The sequence below is a fragment of the Callospermophilus lateralis genome, chromosome 7, assembly GCF_048772815.1.
Source record: "Callospermophilus lateralis isolate mCalLat2 chromosome 7, mCalLat2.hap1, whole genome shotgun sequence".
Taxonomy (NCBI): Eukaryota; Metazoa; Chordata; class Mammalia; order Rodentia; family Sciuridae; genus Callospermophilus; species Callospermophilus lateralis.
In genome coordinates this window covers 6,642,190-6,656,144 of record NC_135311.1, presented here as the reverse complement: position 1 = coordinate 6,656,144, position 13,955 = coordinate 6,642,190, and the positions used below count along the sequence as shown (strand labels likewise).

At 51.5% G+C, this 13,955-nt stretch overlaps 1 protein-coding gene across 1 annotated transcript; it reads left to right on the top strand.

Annotated features, from left to right (window-relative positions):
* The first annotated feature begins 4,392 nt into the window (after nt 1-4,392).
* Pklr (pyruvate kinase L/R) lies at nt 4,393-12,883 on the top strand. Its single transcript, XM_076861321.1, has 11 exons — nt 4,393-4,492; nt 5,569-5,751; nt 8,808-8,899; nt 8,994-9,125; nt 9,274-9,460; nt 9,789-10,059; nt 10,183-10,333; nt 10,634-10,786; nt 10,881-11,047; nt 11,974-12,155; nt 12,714-12,883. The coding sequence occupies exons 1-11, from the start codon at nt 4,393-4,395 to the stop codon at nt 12,818-12,820; spliced, it is 1,725 nt and encodes a 574-aa protein (XP_076717436.1). The 3' UTR covers nt 12,821-12,883.
* Nucleotides 12,884-13,955: the final 1,072 nt, after the last annotated feature.

Genomic DNA, 13,955 nt, shown 5'->3' with positions numbered 1-13,955 from the left:
AAGACAGCGTATTTGCATCTGCGTGACCTATTGGGGGAAGATAACGGAAACTTCAGAAACCTGTATAGGCGCGGGCGAGGCGGTGGAGCGGGGGGCTGCCGGGGGCTGCCGGGGATGGAAATGCAGAAGCCCTTCGTCCGTATCCCACCCGCTTACATTTTGTATACGCAGCGAATATCTGATCAAATAGCAAATTCTGTGCGTGCGGGGCCCCACCCGTCCTCTGCCGCAGGCGGAAGGTCACTCGTGGGCACGTGCAGAACGGCAGGCGCCCGGTGCTCTAGGAACGGCGCGCACCGGCTGCCAGCGACACTGTGGCACTAGGCCCTCGCGAAGGTTCTTATCTCTGTTTGCAGATGACGAAACTGACGTTGGGCGTGTCTCTCGGCCCAGCCTGGCCTCCTGGCATTGCGCTGAGGCGGCTGCTGGCCGCGGGCTGGGCAGCCGCTGGACCCCGCGGCCCGGCCCGATGCTCTCGGGCGCCCCGCGCAGGCGGCAGCGGCCCTCTGCCCAGGAGGCGCGGCGGGTATTCTGCGCTTTGCAGAATAAGGCCGCCTTGGGCAGGGGACCCAGCCTGGCCTGTGTGCGCACCGAGAGCGCGTCTGAGTGTGTTCTTGTGGCCAAGGGTGGGAGTCCGGGTGTGTGTGGGGGGGTGTGACGTTGGTGAATTATGGGGTGTGTGCGCGCGTATGTGTGGCTCAATCTATGTTTGTGCAATGAACGACTGTGGGACACTACGTGACTCAGGTGTGTTTAACTGTGTTTGCGGGTGTGTTGGCCAGGTGGGGAGAGTTCTTGCCTGACAAAACTGATACCCTGTTCTGCTTGGCTCCTGGGGCCTGTTGTCCCTTTCCCAATTTTCTCACCCCTCAGCTCTCCTACTCCAAGATTCCCTGATCCCGTGACAAAGCACAAAGCATCACTCGCCTGATCCCGCACTGATCCAGAGTCAGCCAGACTGTTTTTCATTTTTGGCCTGATATCTGGTCAGAACTTCTGTCCCTTGGCTGGACAAGACAAGGGCTGTTGGGGGCACATCCCTATACCTCCTTCTGGGATCTCCAAAATTCCTGTCCTCCCAAATGGTCCTAGATTCAATTCACAATTTCCAAGCCAACCTTAAAGTTTCATGTTCCTTCCCAGTTCTCTAAGAATAAGGCCTGCGTTCCATTCTTTCTGACAACTACTGTCTATCTTTATTTGCCCTGTATTTCATACACTAACACCATAGGTCCCACTCTCATTTCCCCTTGGAAAGTCCCTATTCTTTCTCCCTCTCCTTCCCTCCACCCCCCCCCAATTCCAAAGTCTGAGACTTCTTCCTTTCTCCCTCCACTGAGACAGTCCCAAAGGAGGGAAGATATGGAGTTTAGAGGTGATGATCAGGCTCTGGAACCACACACTTTGAGCCTGAATCCCAACTCTATTTTCAGCCTCTGACAAGTGTATCCAGGCAAAGTTCTGACAGGAAATGGAGGACTCTCTCAAACTGGATAATTTAAGGAGTTTTTCTTTCTTTCTTTCTTTTTTTTTTTTTAATTAACATTTTTTAGTTGTAGATGGACACAATAACTTTGTTTTTTTAATAATTATTTTTTAGGTGTAGATGGACACAACACAATGCCTTTATTTTTATGTGGTGCTGAGGATCAAACCCAGTGCCTTGCATGGGCTAAGCAAGCACTGTCCCACTGAGCCACAACCCCAGCCCCATGAGGAATGCTTCTTAAAAGAATTAGATGCAAAGGAGTGGGTGGCAGGCAGGGTCATGGTGAACCACAAGGGATGGTGCCTTACCCTGGCTCTTGTTACGGAGGACTCACTTCTGCCTTATGGGTCCTAGGGATGGGATGAGAATTGTTCCTAGAATCTGCACAGAGAGGGCCCCCTGGCAGGAACTGTGACTACAGCCACTTCACAGAAGGGACATGGAGAGATATGTGCCCAACCTCTTTTTTCTTGTCTCTTCCCCAGTGGGTGCTGCTCTGTACTGGCCAAACCTGCAGAAGCCATGGGGCAAGGCCTTCAGCCCCTGGCCAGGGAGCAGAGTGAAGGGTAGAGAAGGAATCTGGAGTAGCCACAGAAGATGTGTGGCACACCCTGCTCAGTTGCCTCATCTGTACAACAGCCTATGGAGACTCCCTTCCTTCTAGGCCACCATTACAATATAATCATGGCATACATAAAGCCCTGAATGCTGTGCCCACACAGGAGGTGCTCAATGAACAGATTCAATGGTCTGTAGGTTAAAAAAAAAAAACAAAAAACGGGGGGCGGGGAGGGGGTTACCAGGGATTGAACCCAGGGGCACTTAACTTCTGAGCCACATCCCCAGCCCTTTTTATTGTGGAGCTGGGGACTGAACGCAGGGCCCTGTGCATGCAAGACAAGCACTCAACCAACCGAGCTAAATCTCCAGCCCGTCCCCAGGCCTTTTTAAAAAATATTTTATTTTAGAGACAGGCTCTCATTAAGTTGCTGAGGCTGGCTTTGAACTCACAATTCTCCTGCCTCAGCCTCCCAAGTCACTGGAATTACAGGCGTGTACCACCACACCCAGCTCTGCAATTATAATGATTAATTCACATCTCAAAGTGAGCCCATCCAGTCAATCACTGTGGTGTGCACCTGAAATCCCAGTGACTTGAGAGGTCGAGGCAGGAGGATCACAAGTTTGAAGCTTGTGAGTACTTCCCTCAAAATAAAAAGGGCCACAGGTATAACTCAGTGGTAGTGCACCTTGGATTCAATTCCCAGTACCAGGGGGAGGAAAAAAGCATGATCCCATCAAAGACGTCCTCCTGACTGCTTCATGGAAAAACATTCCCCTCGTCTCTCCTCACTGTCTTCCCAGCCCCGTCGTGGATTCCTTAATAATGCTTACAAAGTTTGGAGCTGTGCATTTATTTCTTTGATACTTGGTTACATCTGTCTTCCCACTACATTGTAGATTCCATAGATGAGAAAGGCCCTCTCTGTTTTGCTCTCCACCATATCCATAGAGCCTGACACCGAGTAGGTTCTTAGTGAAAGTTGGGCAGTGATCAAACACACAAATGCTAGCTAATGTTACGATAAGGATGATGTCATCAAAGCCCTTCCAGAGAACCCCACTATTTTGTCAAAAGGCTGAACCCATAGCTAGGGTTGCCCAAAAGTGGAATCAGGAAAATTCCACAGGGACTTCCCTACACCATCCCAAGATGGGGTCATTTTGGATTCCAAAGAAAGAAGCATTACACGCAGGGGTGATCAGTACAGAGCATTTCTTAGGGGGACTTGCATACGGGGCAGTGTGAGGGCTGCAGCGTATTTTTATGGGGAACCAAAAGAAGAGGAATATTCTAACTAGGGACAATGGCTGGGATGGGATTGGAGTTAGGGAGTTTATGTGAGGTTGGAAGGAATTTGGCTTCTATATATTTAGCAACATGGTTAATCAGCAACAAGTTTATTAGTGCCTGGGAATGTTCAAGGTCCCAGCTTGGGGTCAATCCTGCATGAGATAACCTGTGGCTGGCCAGGTCACAGCAAGCTCTCTCTATTTCTTGGTCGGGACAGGGAAACAAAGGGGAAAACTGAGGGTCCCCCAACACTGTCAAAGGGCTTCCCTTCCTCTTTCTTCAGGCTCCAGTCCCTACTCTAAAACCCCTCTTCCTAGATCCATCTGGGGCTCACTACAGTAAGTATGAAGAAGGAGGAATTATATCACTTGGGAAAAAAAATCTCTATTCAGGTTCATGACCAGACCGTATGAATGAATTGAAAATTGACCAGGAACTTGGTGCAATGGTGCATTCCTGAAATCCCAGTAACTCTTGAATCTGAGGCAGGAGGATCACAAGTTTGAGGCCAGTCTCAGCAATTAACAAGACCCTCAGCAACTTAGTGAGACCCTGGCTCAAAATAAAAAAAATAAAAGGACTGGGGATCTAGCTCAGTGGTAATGTGTCCCTGGGTCCATTCCCCAGTACCAAGAAAGAAAGAAAAAAGGAAGGAAGGGTGCACACTTGTAATCCCAGACACTCGGGAGGCTGAGGCGGGAGGATCTCAAGTTCAAAGCCAGCCTCAGCAAAAGCAAGTTGCTAAGCAACTCAGTGAGACCCTGTTTCTAAATAAAATACAAAATAAGGGCTGGGGACGTGGCCCAGTGGTTGAGTGCCCCTCAGTTCAATTCCCAGTACCAAAAAAAGGAAATGCATTAAGTGAGATAGGGGAATGGCAGGGGCAGAGAGCTGGCAGGTCTGGGGGAGGGGTTCTGTGTGGGGATGGGGCTGCCTACTGGGTGTGCCCCTTTTCTATTTTCTGGCTCACTTAGATAAGAACAGCAATTTTGTCATTCTCTCCTCCCAGTCCACGGTTCTGGCAGCCCTGGGCCCACGCTTTGGAAGCATGTCAGTCCAGGAGAACATTCCACCCCAGCAGCTTAGGTCATGGATCTCGCAGTCCCAAAAAGACTTAGCAATGTCCGTCCTAATCGGGGCTCCAGGAGGTAAGAAGGGGAATGGAAATCATTGAACAGAGGGGAAAACAGGGTAGAAATCTGGAACGGGAGTTGGAGGAGTTTGGAGCCTATCCATGTTTATCAGAGTGTCCTCTGTATTAAATTACTGACTGGCTCCGGCCTCTTGTGCAGGCCCCAGAGGCAGGCCAGGAGGGGGCCTGCAACATAGGAAGCATGGGGCACTCCCGTGGCTCCTGGACTCTGATCCCTGGAGTACAGGGCTTCCATTGGCAGGAAAGACTCTGGTGACACTTTAACCAGCTGGGCCTCAGGCCTCTGGTAGTGCTACAACGTGGAGCAGAGCCACAGAGGCAGATCAGGTGCAGGAGCATGGAAGGTGCGTCTGCACATGGGGCTCCTCTGGGCTGGGCAGGATCGAGCTACAGGGCCCCCAACCTGGGCCTACAGCAGCACTGAGTGGACTGAAGATACTCCGGAGGGGTTAGGGAAGCCGGCCGATTGCCAGGGGTTTGAAGGAAGTAAACAGGGGCCTCAGGAGAGGCAACTGGGTGATTCCAGGATTGGCTAATGAGGTGCCACTGCGAACCAGACAGAAGGGAGGCTGAGGCTGAGGCTGAGGCAAGTCAGTAGCTGAAGGGCAAGCCGTTTGGGAGATCAGTACAGCTGGGTGGTCAAGAACTTGAGCCTAGCTGGGCATGGTGGCCATGCCGGTAATCCCAGCCATTCAGGAGGCTGAGGCAAGAGGATGGCCAGTTTGAGGCCAGCCTGGGCAACTTAGTGAGAACCATCTCAAAAGAAGAACTTGAGTTTAAAGTTAGTCGCAGAGTTAGACAGATTTGAACCCTGTCTCTGTTACTTACAAGTTATCTGATCTTGGGCAATTTATTTCATCTTTCTCAGGCCTTGTTTCCTTATCAATAAAACTGGGATAATTCTAGAGTATTTAATGTTACCTGTTTTGGGAACGGCTGGGAGTAAATAAGATAATGTAGGCACACAGAGCTCCACACACAACTGGGGGCCCCAGGGGAGGGGGACAGGGTGTAGTGAAGTGCCCGGAGGAAGGCAGGTGCCTGTGCCTACTGAGTCCCCTTCGACTGCAGGGCCGGCAGGATATCTGCGGCGCGCCAGCGTGGCCCAGCTGACCCAGGAGCTGGGCACAGCCTTCTTCCAGAAGCAGCAGCTGTCTGCCGCGATGGCAGACACCTTCCTGGAACATCTCTGCCTGCTGGATATTGACTCCGAGCCTGTGGCTGCTCGAAGCACCAGCATCATCGCCACCATCGGTAAGGCCACCTTATTCCCTGGCAGCCCCACACAATGGTGTGTATCAAGGTGCTTCTTCAACTTTCTCTTCCTTTGAGACTTCTACATGTGGTTTTTTTTTTTTTTTTCATATATATATATATATATTTTTAGTTATACATGGGCACAATATCTTTATTTTATTTTATTTATTTTTGTGTGGTGCTGAGGATGGAACCCAGGGTCTCACATGTGCGAGGCGGGTGCTCTACTGCTGAGCCATAACCCCAGCCCAAAACTTCTACATGTTTGACAGAGTCATTCATTCAACAAGTATTTGATGCTGGGTGCAATAGTGCAGGTCGGTAATCCCAGCAACTCCAGAGGCTAAGGCAGGAGGATCACAAGTTTGAGGCCAGCCTCAGCAACTTAGCAAGACCCCATCTCAAAAAGATAAAAAGCGTTGGGGGTGTGGCTCAGTAGAAAAGTATCCTTGGGTTCAATCTTTATTTGGGGCTGGGGACCTAGCTCAGTTGGTAGAGTACTTGCCTTGCATGCACAAGGCCCTGGGTTCAATCCCCAGCCACACACACAGTAAGTAAATGGGCCAGGGATGTAGCTCAGTAGAAGGGCACTTGCCTAGTATGCATGAGGCCCTGGTTTCCATCCCCTGTACCACCAAGAAATAAAATGAAAACCTAAAATATGTAAATAGGGCTGGGGCAGGGGCTCAGCGGTAGAGCACTTGCCTGGCAGGTGTGAGGCACTAGGTTCAGTTCTCAGCACCACATATAAATAAATAAAATAAAGGTCCATTGACAACTAAAGATATATATGTATGCATATATATTATTTTAAAAATATAGGTAAATAATTTAGTGTGTTAGGAAATGATAAGTACAGTATAAAAAGGGAGTATAGTAAGGGGCAACGGGCGTGGGAGAGCGGGAGGCAGGTTACAGTCCTGATCAGGGAGGCCAGGGCAGCCTTTACTGGAAAAAAGGAGACAAACAAAAACTCGGAGGTGGGAGAATGAGCCTCTGATAGCTGGGGAGAGAGTTCCAGGCCAAGGGAATAATCGGTGCCCAAGTCCTAAGAAAGCTGGAAACCAGGAAGGGGCCAGGGCACAGATATGAAGAGACTAGGGGAGGGATGGGTCAGTGGCGGTTCAGAGGCCATTTTCACAGTTGGAGTCGAGTTTTCCTCCAAATAAAATGGAAGCCTTGCAGTGTCTTGAACAATCCGGGGGTGACAAGTTCTTACTTATATTTAGCAGCACCGTCCAAACTGCTGGATTGAAAATCGACCCGGGGTGGGGTGGGGGCAGGGACAGAGCTGTTCCAGCAGTACTTCTGGCTCAGCCCAGGTGGTGGCAGTGGAGGTGGCCAGAGCAGGCGGATTCTGAATGTATTTTAAAGGTACAGAAGTCAAGATGTCCTAATGGATCAACTGGATTGATGCAGTGGGGGTGGGGGAGGATTTACTAATTGATTAATTTTGTTGGTTTTCTGGTACTGAGGATTGAACCCAAGGGCACTCAACCACTGAACTACATCCCCAGCCCTTTTTATTTTATTTTATTTTTTAAATTTTTTTTTTAGTTGTAGATGAACACAATATTTTTATGTGGTGCTGGGGACTGAACCCAGGGCCTTATGCATGCGAGGCAAGCGCTCTACCACGGAGCCACAACCCCAGCCCTTTAATTTATTTTTTTGAGACAGGGTCTCGCTAAGTTGCTGAAGCTGGCCTCAAATTTGTGATCCTGCTGTGGCAGGACCCTTGCCGTAGCTGGCATCCCAGGCAGGCACACCCACACCCAGCTGACTGCAAGGTTTGGGGCCTGAGGAACTGGAAGTCGGCATTATCAAGAGGGCAGGAAAGACTGTGGTAGGAAATTTAGGGATGTGTTGAGTTTGAGGCGCATATTAAACATCCAAAGGGCCTGGTGCAGTGGCACATGCCTATAATCCCAGGTAGGGAGGCTGAGGCAGGAGAATTGCAAGTTCAACATCAGCTTCAAATTTAGTGAGGCTCTAGGCAATTTGGCAAGACCCTGTCTCAAAATAAAAGATAACTAAATTTTAAAAAAGAAAAAGAGGGCTGGGGATATAGCTCAGTTAGTAGAGTGCTTGCCTTACATGCACATGGCCCCAGCACCACACACACACACACACACAAAAAAAAAAAAAAAGGGGCTGGGAATGTAGCTCAGCAGTAAAGTGCACCTGGGTTCAATTCCCAGTACAAAAAAAAAAAAATCCAAGGATGACATAGAGTAGGCAGTCAGTCCAATATACAACTCTGGGTTTAGAAGCAAGGTCTGAAATATAAATTTGGGAGGGCTGAAGTTGTGGCTCAGTGGTAGAGCGCTTGCCTAGCATGTGTGAGGCCCTGGGTTCGATTCTCAGCACCACATATAAATAAATGAATAAAATAAAGGTCCATCAACATCTAAAAAATATTTTAAAATAAATAAACAAATTTGGCGAATGTCTGCATATAGATGGGACTGAGATCGCCAAAGAATGAAGGTAAAATTATAGAGACCATGGCTGAGAATGTAGCTTAATGGTCAGTGCATGCTTAGCATGTGCAAGGACCAGCAATCAATCAATCAATCAGTAAAATGACAGATGAAGCCAGACAAGGTGGCACACACACACACACCTGTACTCCCTGCTATTTGGAGGCGGAGGCAAGAGGATTATAAACTCAGCTCAAGCCCTGCGTGGGCAACTTAGCTAGAACTCAGCTCTCAGTCAGTGAGGACCCTACCCCTCTCATGCCCTGTGATAACCCCCACGCTACAGAACTTAGGTCACTTGCCAACATGTTTACCCAGGGTCTAGCTACCCTAGGTAATGTTTACCTGGGTTACCTTCCTCCAAGAACCCTGCAGCACTGCCTCCCCAAAGGGGCGAATGTTGGCTGCAGAAAGAAAAAAGAGTTTGGAACCTGTGTGCAGGGGTTACATTAAGGAATAAAGGTCAGGTAACCGGACCCCAGTGGTGTGGGGTGCCTTTGAGGGTGGTGGCGGGCTGGCTGTCTGCCAGGGTGGGGGGGAAAGCAGTCTGAGCAGGATCTTTGGTTCCAGGGCCCACATCTCGCTCAGTGGAGCGCCTCAAGGAGATGATCAAGGCCGGGATGAACATTGCAAGACTCAACTTCTCCCATGGCTCCCACGAGGTTGCAGCGAATGGAGGGGGCAGAGGGCGGGGCTGGAGGATGCCCCAAGCCCTAGTCACCTTCCCTGGGAATCTCGCTTCCTCTTCCTCCCCAGTACCACGCCGAGTCCATCGCCAACATCCGGGAGGCAGTGGAGAGCTTTGCAACTTCCCCGCTCAGCTACCGGCCAGTGGCCATCGCTCTGGACACCAAGGGACCGGAGATACGTACTGGAATCCTGCAGGGGGTGAGCCGCGGGGCTGGGGCCGGCGGTGTCTGGGGTGGAGAAGGGGACCCCAGAGAGCCCAGGGAATTGGGCGGGGCTAGAGGCGGAGCTGGGGGAGCGGTCAGGGACGTGCGCGCAGGACTTAGGTCTGCTCTGGCTCTCCGCCTAGGGTCCGCAGTGCGAAGTGGAGATAGTGAAGGGCTCCCAAGTGCTGGTGACTGTGGACCCGGCGTTCCGGACGCGGGGGGACGCGAACACCGTGTGGGTGGACTACCCCAATATCCTCCAGGTCGTGCCGGTGGGGGGCCGCATCTTCATTGACGATGGACTCATCTCCCTAGTGGTCCAGAACATCGGTGCGGACTCACCTCCCGCCCTGACCATGCACAAACGCTGGGCACATTCTTTTCCCTTTGGTTCCCCCATTCGCCCTTAGACGGACGCCTTCCCCTGGCCATGTGTCCTTCTCACTCTTCTCAGGAGTCCCCAGCATCCAGACTTCTGCTTTCACCTGGGTTGGAACTGGACTTGCGGGTTGGTTAGGTCTTGCACAGACATAACCGGCCTATTAGGTGCAGGAGCCCAGAACAAGGGCCGGGAAATGAGTGGGACAAGGTTCCTGATCTCTTGAGGGTCCAAGGCTGGTGTACCTTCACAGTCCTCACCGAAGTTGGTTCTCTGCAGGCCCAGAGGGACTAGTAACCGAAGTGGAGAACGGTGGCGTTCTGGGCAGCAGAAAGGGCGTAAACTTGCCGGGTGCCGAGGTTGACCTGCCTGGGCTGTCTGAGCAAGACGCCTTAGACCTGCGCTTCGGGGTGGAGCATGGTGTGGACATCGTCTTTGCCTCCTTTGTGCGGAAAGCTAGCGATGTGACCGCAGTTCGGGCTGCCCTGGGGCCGGAGGGGCAGAGCATCAAAATCATCAGCAAAATCGAGAACCACGAAGGCGTGAAGAAGTGAGGCTAGGTCATTGTCCCCATCAGGCACTATGGGGACAAACCCCTCCCCCTACTTCTCTTGCTCGCTTCTCCATGGCATCTCCCGGTTCTGCTCCAGCCCTGATTCCTCCAACCACCCAGGTTTGATGAAATCCTGGAGGTGAGCGATGGTATCATGGTAGCACGGGGAGACCTGGGCATCGAAATCCCAGCTGAGAAGGTTTTCCTGGCTCAGAAGATGATGATCGGGCGGTGCAACTTGGCAGGAAAGCCCGTGGTCTGCGCCACTCAGGTCTGGAGTGATCCTTGGGGCTGGGACACTTTATGGTCTTGGGATCACTGAGGGTGAATATCCACATCTTAGGTCTTTGGACACTGCCATCCAGTGTTGGATCCTCAAAGAGTGAAGTTAAGTAGAGATATTGTGACCCTCCTTTTCAGTTGAGGAAACTGAACTGCCAGGGTCACACAGCTTGTGACTGTGATCCTGATTTTCAGGGCACTGTGGGAGTTTAGGTGTCAGAGAAGTAGCTTGTCAAGGACTCCAGTGAGAGTGTGCTTCCTACAGCTCTGACATCCATGGTGTCCCCAGATGCTGGAGAGCATGATTACTAAGCCCCGGCCAACACGGGCCGAGACCAGCGATGTGGCCAATGCTGTACTGGATGGGGCAGACTGCATCATGCTGTCAGGGGAGACTGCCAAAGGCCACTTCCCCGTGGAGGCCGTAAAGATGCAGCACGCGGTAGGAACTCATAAGGAAAGGCCAATGGCCTGGGGACCCAAACCCTTTTTGGGCCCCATTGTCCCTTGCCAGCCTGACCTTCTGGTACCTGCAGATTGCCCGGGAGGCCGAGGCCGCGGTGTACCACCGGCAGTTGTTTGAGGAGCTGCGCAGGGCAGCGCCACTGAGCCGTGACCCCACTGAGGTGACTGCCATCGGGGCTGTGGAGGCCGCTTTCAAGTGCTGTGCTGCTGCCATCATCGTTCTGACCACTACTGGCCGGTGAGGGGACACTGGGAAGCCCAGACAGGGCGTTGGGTTAAGGGTAGGCTGGACTGGGCCATGGGCCTGAGTGTTGTCTGGCCATCAGGGATGAAGACCAGTGTCGCAGGGCAAGAAGAGAGACGGCTGTGAGGACTAGAGTCCGGGTGTGGGGGGCAGATCTTGGAGTGTAGCAGGACTCACATCATCTAGTTCCAGAGGACTGGCAGGATGGCATCCCTGAGCATGTTGGCTTCAGGGCATTTGGGTTCCTAGGTCTCAGAGGCAAGTCCATTTAGCCTGCAGAGCCTTACAATTCTGAAGTGCTGCAGATGGGCAGTGGGTCTGAGTTCAAGTCTTTGTTCTGAATCTTAGCAATGAGACCATGGGAAACTCACCTGGACTCTATAGCCCTGCTCCGTACCCTCAGGTCTATGTCAGCTACTGTTTCTCATGGAGTTTGAGGATTAGCAAGAGACATTACGTAGAATATATAAATTAAGTACTATATAAATGCATACTCTCTGAATGGCTTTATGGTTTTTAAAGAGGTTTCTCCTTATCATATCTTTTCGTAGATTCTTATTCTGTGGTAGGAGGATCCAGACCTGCACCTGGCAGGACCTTGGCCAGGGAGTGTCCTTGTCAAAGGGCTTTGAGTCACTTTTTACAGAGGAGAAAACCAAGGCCCAGAGAAGTATGATGACTTCCTCAGGGTCACACAGCTTCCTGGTGACACCTAGAGCCACAATTCAAACTTGTTTCCTGTTTCAACCCTCTCTTGCTCTTTTTTTTTTTTAATATTTATTTTTAAGTTGTAGTTGGACACAACACCTTTTATTTATTTATTTTTGTGGGGTGCTGAGGATCAAATCCAGCATCTCACACGTGCTAGGCGAGCGCTCTACTGCTGAGCCCCAGCCCCAGCCTCTCTTGCTCTTCTTCAGCTCGGCCCAGCTTCTGTCTCGGTACCGACCTCGAGCCCCAGTCATTGCTGTCACCCGCTCCGCCCAGGCTGCCCGCCAGGTCAACCTATGCCGAGGAGTCTTCCCCTTGCTCTACAGAGACCCTCCAGAGGCCATCTGGGCAGACGATGTGGATCGCCGGGTCCAATTTGGCATTCAGAGTGGTGAGCTCCCAGACCTCCCTCCCTCCCTCCCCTGGCATTTGTACCAGGAGTCCCTCAACCTGGCCTCACACACCACTCAAAAAAGCCCTACTCCTCTCCTTCGATTCCAGATTGTCCTTATAAGAGTCACTAAGACTGAGAAGTAGCTTGAATGCTGGGGGTGGGGGTCAAGCTGAGAGAGAGGGCAGAGCCATCCTTAAGTCATCCAGCTGCTGTCTGTGCCGGGTGGGTGGCTTGAGCCCAGTATGACATAGGAGCAAGAGGAGAGAGGAGAAAGCTCGACAGCTGGAATGAAAATCGAATTGACAATTGTCATATGATCCTACTTGACCTCTTTGGGCAGCCTTGCTACTTAGCAACCATGCACCACTTCCCCCCATCGACACTGCACAGCTTTAAAACGCCACAGTGGTTACATTCCCTGTGGTGCCAACAGTTTGCTTCAAGGGCCTCAATTCCTACAGGGTAGCCTTGGAGGGGGTTGGGGATGGTTGCTGATTCTTATTACCAGGCTGGTCTAGGTCTCTCAATGAATATCATCTTCTTTTCCTTCCCCAGGAAAGCTCCGTGGTTTTCTCCGTATTGGGGACCTGGTGATTGTGGTGACAGGCTGGCGACCTGGCTCTGGCTATACCAACATCATGCGAGTGCTGAGCATATCCTGAGACGCTCCTTCCCGCTCTGATCCAGTCCACCCTTCCTCCCCACACTGCTCCCTCCAACCCACAACCCATCCATGGCCTCATTTCCCAGTCTCTCTACGCCCATATCCCTATCCAAGATCACATCTGCCATCTAGCCCGATTGCGGGGTGCCCCCGCCTGCATTTCAGACAGGCCCTGAAAATCTGTGTCCAATTATGCACTGGCCACCCAGCAGCACCAATTGTATATTCCCCACATCCAATCTGCTCAGCCAGGCTCTAAGATGCCCTGAGCCTTTAAACCCAGCTTGGCTGCTTAATTCTATTCTTTCACGTTTCTCATCCTTGGGGTTGGGGAGCAGAGACAGGGTGATCTTGTCTAGTCTCCACTGAACTACTATTTTAAAACACTGCATATCCGTGCAGTCTGATGTTTTTCTATGTGGCCCTCACGATCAGCAGGGCATCTCCTGAGGAGAGTGACACCTCCCACGGGTAGTCTCAAGCCAGGGCAAGCTACCCCTTCATGGTGGCAGACAGTAACATCAGGGGGCCACACTTGGGGGAAGCTGGGGAGAATCAAGAGCAAGGCAGGATGATCTCATCACTGACTTCACAGCCTTGAGGCTGAGCTTGCAGACTGTCTCCCCCTGGCTGCTCTCATGGCCACCTCATTGCTTTGCTGGGCCACATGCCCCCTCCTGCACCCAGAAATCCCCTCATACCCACTTTAGTCCCACACACAAACCAAGAGCCAAAATAAGTGTCTCTATTTTCTTTTAAACCCAGCTATTTAGCAGCAATTATAAAACTTCTCCCACACACCAAGAACCCCAGAACTCCCCAACCAGAAGGAAAGGAGATTTGGGGTCCTGCCCCCACATTCTTTGATACTGCAGAGTAGGAGAGGGGACAGAGTGGGTGGGTAAGGGATTACTCTTGTCCCTGAGAAGGTAGAGGGGCTGGCTGGCTACTCTTTCCCAGGCTTGGATACCGTGGGGCCCTCCTTACTCCTGCACCAACAGCAGACCCAGAAGAGAAAAAAAAACCAAAGATAAAAATAGTCCCCTCCCCCTCTTGGGTGGCCCCACCTGCCTTTACCTAGGTAGGGAGAGGGTTTGATATTGCTGATGGCACTGCACAAGGACCACAAGAGT

What these genes read in the sequence shown, in the direction of transcription:
- Pklr (XM_076861321.1), top strand. Translation starts at nt 4,393, where the DNA reads ATGTCAGTCCAGGAGAACATTCCACCCCAGCAGCTTAGGTCATGGATC. An exon ending in GTACTGGAATCCTGCAGGGG is followed by an intron (nt 9,126 to 9,273) that starts GTGAGCCGCGGG and finishes CTCTCCGCCTAG; the next exon opens with GGTCCGCAGTGCGAAGTGGA. An exon ending in CCAATTTGGCATTCAGAGTG is followed by an intron (nt 12,156 to 12,713) that starts GTGAGCTCCCAG and finishes TTCCTTCCCCAG; the next exon opens with GAAAGCTCCGTGGTTTTCTC.